Source organism: Mastomys coucha, unplaced genomic scaffold (genome assembly GCF_008632895.1).
Source record: "Mastomys coucha isolate ucsf_1 unplaced genomic scaffold, UCSF_Mcou_1 pScaffold22, whole genome shotgun sequence".
Lineage (NCBI taxonomy): Eukaryota > Metazoa > Chordata > Mammalia > Rodentia > Muridae > Mastomys > Mastomys coucha.
In genome coordinates, this window is record NW_022196905.1 from 131151981 (window position 1) to 131162735 (window position 10755).

The following is a 10755-nucleotide window of genomic DNA, read 5'->3' on the forward strand; positions in this document are numbered from 1 at the left end:
TGCTTCTGACTCCCATGTACTAGCTAGCATACGGGTATGTCCCCACCATTCCCATTGCTTGAAACATTGGTTTTGTTTTTGTTTTTTTGTTTTGTTTTGCTTGTTTGTTTTTCTGAGACAGAGTTTCTCTATGTAGCCCTGGCTGTCCTGGAATACAGTCTGTAGACTAGGCTAGCCTCAAACTCAGAGACCTGCCTGCCTCTGCCTCCCAAGTCCTGGGATTAAAAGAAGGGTACCACCTCCCAGCTTACTTACATTGTGTGTGTGCGAGTGTGTGAGTACATACATGTGTGCCCATCGTGTATGTGTGCAAGTCAGAGGATAACTCCTGTTGGTTCTTCCCTTCCACTGTGTGGGTCCTGGGAACCGAAGTTATTGTTAGACATCTTGAGCCTTCTCCCTGTTAGTCATCATTAGACTTCTCAACAAGTGCTTTTACCATCTGAGCCATCTTGCCTACCCCTCACCATTATTTCCTTATTATTATCTGTGTGTGTAAGTGGGGGCACATGTACCATGTTTTGTGTGTGGAGGTCAGAGGACAGCTTTCAGGAGCCAGTTCTCTCCTCCCATCATGTGGGATCCAGGGTGTTTGAACCCAGGTCATTGGTCTCTGGGGCCCGTGTTCTACCCATTAGGCACCAGCCCACAATACTGTTTTAGTTCCTTGCATTGGGTAAAACATAGAAGGGAAAAAGCAAGCAAGACATTTTGTTTGCATATTCTCTATTTTTATTATTTTTAAAAAACATATTTACCTGTTTATATATCAAAAGTGAAAACAAACAACAAAAAAGGCATATATAACCAACAAAATTCAAGACCATGTGACCCCACATTTGGGGCCCCTGTGGGTACACGGGTGTGTGGCTGTCCAGTGCATAATGAAAAGAGAAAAAAAAAACAGGGAGAGAAAGAGGGAGAGAGAGAAAAGCAAAAACACCAAAATGATTATTTTTTTCCGGTGGAGCCATAACGGATGCAGAGTGGCCAGTTAGGAAATTACATTCACAGTACCTTCTTGTGCAGTTTTTCAGTAAATTGGTTTTCTGATCATACCCCCAGCTAGGAAGCTTTCAAAAAAGATTATCTAACTAAGGTGGTTGACCAGGAGCTGGCTGTCTCTTTCATCCCCCCCCCCCCACGTGCCCACTGCTCACATACAGCAGCCGGAAATGACACATTGAAGTGAGTCACCAGTGCAGCTCTGAGTCACCCAGTAATTGGAGAAAGTTCTGTCCTGTTAGGTCACACAGCCCCTTTTCCCATTCTGCTTCTGAGTGTATTGGAAAAATTTGAAACCACTTTGCCCTCTCTCAACTCTCTCTCTCTTCCACCTAATCTTTTTTCCCCCTTCCTTTAACGTGGGCTGCCAAGCATCACCTTGGCAAGGTCCCTAAGGAAAAGAGCCACAGGGGAGGATGCTGGGGGAGGGATGGGGGTAAGGGTGTGCTCGGCTGCCACTAGGGGGCAGTGTGAGCCCCATCACGAAGCCTCCCGGAGGGGCACGTTTGTCGAGTGATGCACCCCTGACATTCAGAGATATAAACCCCAATTGGGACATTATATGCCACGGTTTAAATAAAATGCATTTACCTTAATAGTGTTTCTTCTCTCCAACAAACATACAAGAGCAAGAATGAGATAAATATTCAACTATACCCCTGGGATCTCCCCAGGACCCCCAACTGGGAGACTGGGGATGAAGAGCCAGGCACACACACGTCTGCGCTTTCTTTCACTCTTCCCAAATGAAAAAAGTTTGCGGGTCGAAAAAAGCTGTGTAAACAAGTCACCTACACTCTGAAATAACATAAGCCAGTTGTGTCAGGGAGGGAGCAGGGAGAAGGCTCAGTATTGAGCGGTCATTTGATCTCTCTGTTGCCCCTTGGTGGGCAAGGTGGTCATTTCCGCAGTGACCTTGAGATAGGACAGTGCATTTCCCTTTGGCCTGTGGCCACCCTCCGTAGCAATGGCAGGCGATGCAAGAAGTGCCCACAGTGTGACTGGAACTCAGATTTTGCTGAGAGAAATGGTTGTGGCCCTGCCCTGCTGGGGCCTTGGTAGGAACCAGGTCCAAAGGCAGAACAATGGGCAGATCCAGGTTCTGTGAGTTCTATGGTCGGATGAGACCTTTGTGGGGTAGGAATCCCTAGTGAGGAGAGAGTTATTCGCTTTCCCCTTCGAGAGTCTGAGGTCTGGTTGGAAAAATTTACCAGTGTGGGGGCAAGAAAGACATGCCTTCTCTTTCTCCCCAGAGTCCTTAGAATAATTCTTTTCTTCAGATTTCCTGCTTATAACATCTCCAAATGTTATAAGTCCCAAACGAAGGCTTCTCTTCCCAGGGTCAAGGCTCCATCAACTGGCCCATGAAGAGGATTGTCCCTGTGGGTAGAAGAATCGCACCAGTTGAGAACCGAGATCTAAAGGAGGTGGTGAGTGAGCTGCTAGAAGTCACGGCTGTCCAGTGACTAAGTTAGGACTGGGGTCCTGGCACTGCATGGGCTGTGATAGAGTGCTGTGGGAAGGAACAGAACCACTGAGTTCCAGAATCTTTGCAAGAGCCCCTAGGGGCTTAAGGAACGACTCCATGGTGGGCAGGTATATAATGATTTTTTTAAAAAAGAGTGTGAGGACAGGAGAATGTTATAGAGTTCTGCTCACCTGTGGGATTGTGCCGAACCACAAAGAGAAAGGATCTGTCTAAAACCATCTCCATGGGGACCATGCGAGCTGAGACTACAACCGCTGAAAGAAAAGGGACAATATGTTAGGGCTGGGGGATGTTATCATTGGTATGATTCCCAAGAGATCTAGTGATACCAGTCTATCTGATGGCAGCACTGGGGGATGAATTTCAGGTGGCTTAAAAGAAACTAGTAGTGGGGTATGGAACCCAGAACTGCCTGCATGCTAGAGCAAGAGTACTAAGGCTGAGCCATGCCCCTAGCCCCTCCCAGGGGGATTCTAGGCAGGGGCTCTACCACCGAGCCACGCCCCAGCCCCTCCCTGGGGGATTCTAGACAGGGGCTCTACCACTGAGCCACGCCCCAGCCCCTCCCTGGGGGATTCTAGGCAGGGGCTCTACCACTGAGCCACGCCCCAGCCCCTCCCTGGGGGATTCTAGGCAGGGGCTCTACCACTGAGCTACGCCCCCAGGCCCTCATTGGGGAATTTTAGATAAAGGCTCTACCATCAAGGTACATTTCCCAGTCCTTGGATTTTCAGGACAGGACCTTGTGTTTTTAAACCTGCATCCTTCTGCCTCAGCCTCCTGAGGCACGTGCCACTATGCCTGGCTTCAGGTACTTTCTTTTTTCTCTGAATATTGGCCCTAAAGTTTCAAGACTTCCTCGGAGCCCCAGTATCCTATCAGTCACAAACATATTTAGGGCTCACTGCTGAGCACATTCTTTAAGTTCGCTCCCACTGTGACAACACCTCAGGCTTTCTTTTGGGGGTCCTCATCACGCACCGGGACCTCAGGAGCCACAGATAATTATAGGAGTAGGGTCCCAGGGAAGTGGATCCATTTTTCACACTGAGGAACAGGTTCAGGAAAGGATGACAACTGGGCTCACACTAGCTTTCTTGCTGGGTGATTGCTATCCCAGGAAGTGGGCAAACATGGGCAGAGTCACACTCACCTGTGGAAGAAGACGCCACTGTGCCGCTCTCGTTCACCTCGATCCTGACCTTTTGTAGCGCTTGTGCTACAGAGAGCTGCTCTTGGTCTGAAACAGAGCAGGACCCAAAGGGCAGATTAGCCTCTACTCTGTCCTCTGTGGGAAACTCCGACCCACAGAAGCAAGAAGGGGATCGCTTCTCACCGGAAAGACTTGTGAAGTCGGCCTGGGTTGAGCTGAACATATCAGTCATGCCCAACTTCTCCAGGGGCCCTCTGAGGTCCACTTCCGTCTCCATAGAGAACCTGTGGGCAGGAACAGGGGCCGGCGTTAGTTTGGCTCTCACGTGCCGCTTCTCCCAGGACTTTTCAGTTATCTTCTAGGACAGTGGGACAGGGTAGACACTGACATGAGCATGGAGGAAAGGGGTCTGCATTTTTGTTTTGTCTTAACACTGAATCTCATGTAGTCCGGGCTGGCCCCAAACTCACTATGTATCCAAAGATGATCTTGAACGCCCGATCCTCCTGCCTCTGCCTCCTGAGTGCTAGAATTTACAGGTGTGCACCACCACGCGTGGTTTATGTAGCGCTGGGGTTAGAACCCAGGGCTTTGAACAAGTCAGGCAAGCATTCCATCAGCGCTCAACACTATTCCCCCAGCCCTGACCTTGAACCTCTGATCCTCCTGCCTCCATCCCATAGGACGGCATCAGAAGTCTTTGAAACTTCATTTGGCTAGGAGGGCTGGCCTATTTTTTCCTCCTTGCCAGAAACTTCTAATATTAATGAACATTGTTCAATCTTTCCACCCCCTCGAAACCGTGACTAATGGCTTTCCTCAAATAAGACAGCAGTTTTAATATAATTGTATTCCATCTGATGGCAGGAGGGGGTTCACATTCTCCCTCGCGAGGGTGTTGGAGCTAACTGTGGTCTACAAGGCTGGTTTTGAGACTTTGGGGCCCCCCCTCTGCTTCCCACCAGGGCATGACTCATTATCTCCATCTTGATGAGGGAGAAAGACAGTAGCAGGAGGTCAGCATTTCAAGCAGCCCGATTCTCCTCTGTCTCCAAGCCTGGCATTTTAGCGTCTGGGAGTTTAGGGGAAAGCCTTAGCTGGAAGCTTCCCTGTAATTCTGGAATTACCCAGCCACAGCTCTCGACACCCCTTTTGATTCCACAGAAGGATCAGGGGAAAAGAAAAAAAGAAAATGAAATCTGTGTTTGGAAGTCTCCCCTGCCTTTGGGAATCGATGCGTTTCATTGTTTGTGGGTGAGAAAAGGAGATGGGGGAGGTGGAAAGGTTGAGATAGGAGACATTTACAATTGGGTGTAGAACGGTTCAGACCCCCCCCACACACACACCACATCTTTCTCTAGCTCCTCTTTGGGCTGATCTTTTTGTTTATTGAAAAATAGGGTCTTGTGTGATACAGGAGAACAAGGATGACCTTGAACTCCAGATTCACTCCCTAGTGATAGGATCTGGGATTAGCTGTGCACCATCCTTACTGGTTCGTGCAGTGCTGGGGATTCAATTAAGCTCTCTGTGTACATGAGATAAGAACCCTGACAACTGGGGGCTGGAGAGATGGCTCAGCGGGTAAGAGAGCCGACTGCTCCTCCGAAGGTCCTGAGTTCAAATCCCAGCAACCACATGATAGCTCACAACCACCTGTAATGAGATCTGATGCCCTCTTCTGGGGTGTCTAAAGACAGCTACAGTATACTTATGTATAATAATAAATAAATCTTAAAAAGAAAAAAGAATCCTGACAACTGAGCTATAATCTCCACCCCTTTCCCTGACAGTCCCTCCACCCCCCTTATGAGACAGGGTCTTGCTGTACAAAGCCCATGTTGGCCTTGAACTCAGTATCCTCTTGTGTTAGCCTTTCAAATGTTAGGATTAAAAGTTGTACCACCACCATGACTGGTCTATGTAGTATTGGGTTTGAACCTGGGGCTTCATTTATGCTAGCTGACACTCTACAAACTAAACTACATCTCCAGCAACCTTGCTCCCAGAGCCAAGGCTGGTCTTGAACTCACTATTCTGTCTCAGCCTGTCTTACACTGGGGTTACAGGCAGATGCCACTATGATTCACTTTGGTTGACACTTAGTGAGCATTCTGGTCTATGTGGGGACATGTTTTATAAAATCTCTCTCTCCTCTCCAACAGTAGAAACAGGCAGAAAGATGATGGAATTAAAAACCTGAATCAAACCCAGGCTAGGAGGTTTCCCATCAGCCACCCACACAGGGCCCTTCCCTGTGGGCATTACCCATCTGGGAAACTCTCCATGGGGACAGTGGCTTTAGGAGGGGTGGTGGATGTCGGGATTAGGGCGTTGGCGAATGGCATGGCTTACTTAGGCAGGATGAGGAGGCGTGGCAGCCTGGTCATCTTGCTCTTCCATTGTCTGATGAGCTCAGCATCCAAGATGTTGGTGAGGGCAGAGAGGGGCACATCTTTCTTAAAGGGTGCAGCGATGAACATGCTGAGGGTTTCGCCATGGTAGGGCAGTTCCAGGACGTCATATTCATGCCCATCCGGGGTGGTGAACTCAGCTGGGAAGATACCAAGATGGTGCCTTGGAAAAGGCTCCAGCTCACACGGGTTCCATCCCTGCTTCTCTCCCCTGCTCTCCTTCTGGAAGGCCATGCTCTCCAATCAACTTTTGGAGGTCTCTCACCTGCTCCACATCCCATTCAAATGTTTTCCTCTCCTTCTCTCTTTTGAACTAGCTATGTTACTGAGGGTGACCTCGAACTTATCCTCCACCACACCTGGTTTAGGAGCTGAGCGTGGCCCCCAGGGCTTTACTAATGTTAGGTGAGCATGCTCCCTAAGCCACATCTCCGACCTTCCTGCCTATTTTCTCCCTTTTGATCTTCATTATTTTCTGTATGACTCCAGCCACTAACTCATTCCCCATGCTCACCCAACCCCCACACAGCCTTTCCCCTAGCTGGGCTCCTTGGTCCCACTAGAGAGATCTTAGGAGAAGAGAGGCTCAAGGGTCCATCGGGCAGATGTGGGTCTGGGAGATTATCTAAATTTCAGCTTCATCTAGCATGGAGAAAACTGACTCCCCTCCCTCCCAACACTTGAATTTTCTTAGTATCTCCTGCTTGGTAAGTCTCTGTGATGACTTGGGTGTGTCCACCTCCTCTGCCACCGTGGATGTTGCCCAGGGTCTGTAGTTGTGAGGCATGGGGTCTGGGGGTCTTGGACTCACTGTAGTTGAACTTGTTGTTCTGAGCCATCATGGGCACAGAGACAGTGCTGCCGTCAGACTTGTGGAAGAGGCGCTGGTGGGTGCTGGCCTCTAGGAAGGGGGTCTTCCATTGGCCGTTGAAGTAGAGGGCATTCACCAGCACCAGGCGTGTCAGCTCATCTACAGCCCCCTCGGCCAGTAAGTCAGTGATCATGCCTAAGGGGAAGTCAGGTGGTTGAGGAGTGCAAAGGGTTTTAAGCATCTTAGACACTTCCCTTCTGTTCCCAGCTCTCAAACGGATAATGTTGAAGGAACACAAAGAGCTATGGCCGTTACGTGGAACATTAGGTCTAAGACTCTAGGGATGTCTCTCCCTCCCTCCCTCCGTCCCTCCGTCCCTCCCTCTTATCTCTTATCCCCCTCCTTCCCTCCCTTATTTCCCCTGCCCCTTCTTTATAGTCCAGCCTAGTCCAAAGCTCACTCTGCAGCCTAGGCTGGCCTTGAATTCATGGTAATCCTCCTGCCTCAGCTTCCTAAGAACTGGGATGATAGGCATGAGCCACAGCCCTGGCTTCACCATGGTTTTCTTAGCTCTGGGACCCATTTTAGTGTCAGGATTAGAAAGCTCCATCTTCCCTCATTTGACCTCTTCCTTTGCCTCCTGAGCTATAATCTTGGAGGCCCATGCACATCTGTGTTACAGTTATTGCTGCTCTTATCGACAGAGATGCCTTTCATGGTGATTTGGGTTTTGTTTATTTATTTTAAAAGTTATTGCTATTGTGGGGGGGGAGGTATGAGGTATGTGGGTGGGTGCGAGCACGCCAAGTGGAGGTCAGAGGGCAACTTATGTGGAATTGATTCTCTCCTTCCACATTTTTGTGGCTTCCAGGCATCAAGTCCAGGTCACCAGGCTCTGCAGGAAGAGCTAATATCCAAGGAGCCACCTTGCTGGTTCTGGTGGTATTTGGTTAGGTTTCTTTTTGTTTTGTTTTGTTTGTTTTGTGGGGTAGCTATTGTGCTGCAATTGGCTTGAATTGGTTAGTTTTTGCCTCTGTAGTCTTTTTCTTTTTTCTTTTGCTGGGGTATAGGGGCAGGATCTTGCTATGTAGTTCAGGCTAACCCCAACGTCATGATCTTCCTACAGATATGAGCCATTATACCCAGTTCTGTGTGACTTTATAAAAAGCCTTACTAAGACAAACACAGTTTTGGGTTACTGCTCAGTGGCAGAGTATGTGCCTAGAGTCCCCCAGTGAGGGGCTGGGGGCACGCCTCAGTGGTAGAGTGGATTACCCAGCATGCATGAGTCCCTGGCTCCCATCCTCAGTACCACCACAGGAAGGGAAAAGCTCAAACATCAGCTATTTTGCTTTGCTTCTTGAAGTGTTTGCCTTTTATCCCCAAAGACAAGGCTGAAAAGGAGAGAGAGCTGGGGACGAGTGAATTTGACACTGAATTCCCTTTCTTTGCTCAGTTCCCTTGGGGACTGGCCAGCTTTCCCCGAGGCTTACCTTTGGTGTGCTGCTCCACCCAGTCATTGATGATGACTCTGGCTCTCTCTGCCTCTGAGAAGTTCACCTGCTTCACCGTAGTCTGGAAGAGCTTGAAGAAGTGGGGCATGAAGCCCTGGACCAGTTCCAGGTCCCGCTGGACAAAGATGGCGTCCGCAGTAGTGATCTCATTCTTGTTCCATGGCCCCATGAGCGCCTTGGAGAGCTGGCGGAGGGCATGAGCTGTGCCCTTCTCTGCAGAGGTACCAGGACAGGATCCATTAGGCTAGTGTTGAGCTGGGCCAGGTTTCCCAAGTCTGGCCCCACCCCTGTCCAGGCAGACGAGGCTCTTCCAATCCTCTAGGATTCAGTCAGTGGGGGGGAGGTCTCTTTCCAAACTAACCTACCCCCCCTCTCTCACTCTCTCTCTCTCTCTTTCCCTTCTCCTCCTCCCCTCCTCCTTTGTCCATCTCTTCCTCTTCCCTTATCTTCCTCCTTCTCCCCCACCCCCATTTTTTGAGACTGGGTCTCACCATGCACCTCTGGGTGGCCTGATACTTTGTAGTCCAGGCTGGCCTTGAACTCACAGAGATCTGCCTGCCTCTGCCTCCTGAGCAGGAGGGACTAAAGGTGTGCACCACTGTGCCCAACTGTCTCCCTCTCTCATTCTTTCCTCTCCTCTTCCCTCCCTTCTTCTCCGAGGAGAGTCTCACAGTGTAACCCAGACTGCTTCAGCAGTCACTATATAGCCCTAGATGTCTTGGAAGCTAACAGGAATTCTCCTGCCACAGCCTCTCCAGCGCTGGGATTAGGGGCATGTACTATTACAGTCAGCCCTCAAATCGTAACACTTTTGTGCATCCTTTTCCAAAGTCTCAGCTCCCAGTCTTTTCTTTGCATTAGAATATTCTGTTCTTAAATTATAAACCCTCCACCTCCCTTTACCCTTGTAGCAGCCCCTCTAACAGCCTCACAAGTGCTGGGAATCCCTTCATGAGCCACCCTGCCTGGCTTCTGTTTGGTTTTTGTGACAAGGTCTTGCTCTATATCCCATCCTGGAGTGGAGTTTGCTATGTAGCCTAGGCTGGCCTCGCATTTACAATCCTCCTCCTCCCTCAGCCCCCCAAGTGCTGCAATTACAGGAATGTACCACCATGCCTAGCTAGGTTGTTCTTATATTAATGGCATTATCGAGTAATTCATGTTCATAATCTTGTTACATATTTAACTAAGCCCTGTGTGGAAGACATTTTTTTAGTTGTTCCCGATTTCATAGATAATAAAACCAAGGTTTACGAGCGTTAAGGTCACATGTTTTGTTTTGCTTTTGTTTTTAAAGGTCTCATGTAATCCAGGCTGTCATTGAACTCGATACATAGCCAACCATGGGCTTGAAATCCTGATCCTTCTGCCTCCACTTGCCAAGCAATGTGGTCATAGTTCTACACTACCATCTCCATTTTCATTTGGTTTGGGGATGGAGCCCAGGGCTTTGTGCATGCTGGTCAAGCTATATCGCAGCACCAGGGTGGCACAGTTCCTGTGTGTTGAGTCCACTTGTTGGTACACAAGTCAAGATCAACTGACCCAATAGTGGGAGAGAAAACGTGTGGTCTCTGGGCTGCGGCTGGACACGACTAGACTCGATGATGCTGCAGCCAGCCTTCCCTGCCTTCCTCTGTCTGCTCTGGACGCTGGCCCATGAGCACCTCCTGACCTTCTCCTCCATCTCCCACTTTGCCCCCACTCTCACCATGGATTTTGAATCCCATAGCATCTTGGATCTGCTGTCGGGTTTTCCCTGCTGCGGTCAGCTGCAGCATAGCCAGCACCGAGGTCACGCCATAGGGAGAGAAGACCACATTCTGGTCTTTGGAAGCTTGGACCACGTGCTGAAACACTTTGACTCCAAAGTCAGTGGCCTGATGGGCTGTGTGGGACTCTCGGAGGGGTAAAGCGAACCCTTTCCCAAAGACGAGAACCAGGCCCAGGGCGAGGCAAGTGAAGGCTGAAGACATCTGCATCCTAGGATAAACAGAAGAGAATCGGATAAGGAGATGCTCCCGGAAGGCTGTGGTGGGGGGAGGGGGAGGGCGTGTTGCCTCCTCAGCCATGGACTAGCCTCTCTATGCTCGCCTCTAGCCTGTAAGAGTCCGGTAAGTTCTCATTCTTTAAGACCCCACAATGCAATTGGATGATGAGGTCATCCCCTTCTGCCTCCAACCAATTCTTTTAATTTTTTCCAGAATCTTGCTTGCTATGTAACCCAGGCTGCTCTCGAACACAGGATACTCCCGTTTCATGTCTCCCAAGTGCTGTGATTACAGGCATGAATTATTGCCCACAGATGCTACTTGATTTTTAACATAGACTGTCCTCCTTTTTTTTTTTAACCTGGGTGAATGTTAGAC

At 49.5% G+C, this 10755-nt stretch overlaps 1 protein-coding gene across 2 annotated transcripts in view; it reads right to left on the reverse strand.

The window, feature by feature from the left end:
- Positions 1 to 720: 720 nt before the first annotated feature.
- Positions 721 to 10755, reverse strand: part of Serpine1 (serpin family E member 1) — a 10621-nt gene continuing 586 nt past the window's right edge. For both annotated transcript variants that reach the window (XM_031342345.1, XM_031342346.1), the window contains exons 2-9: positions 10098 to 10369; positions 8366 to 8599; positions 6873 to 7067; positions 6003 to 6201; positions 3831 to 3931; positions 3648 to 3734; positions 2665 to 2748; positions 721 to 2385 (exon numbers count right to left, since the gene is read on the reverse strand). In XM_031342345.1, coding sequence (XP_031198205.1) covers positions 2348 to 2385; positions 2665 to 2748; positions 3648 to 3734; positions 3831 to 3931; positions 6003 to 6201; positions 6873 to 7067; positions 8366 to 8599; positions 10098 to 10368 — 1209 coding nt within the window. In that variant the 5' untranslated portion in view covers position 10369 and the 3' untranslated portion in view covers positions 721 to 2347. The remainder of the gene's footprint in view (positions 2386 to 2664; positions 2749 to 3647; positions 3735 to 3830; positions 3932 to 6002; positions 6202 to 6872; positions 7068 to 8365; positions 8600 to 10097; positions 10370 to 10755) is intronic.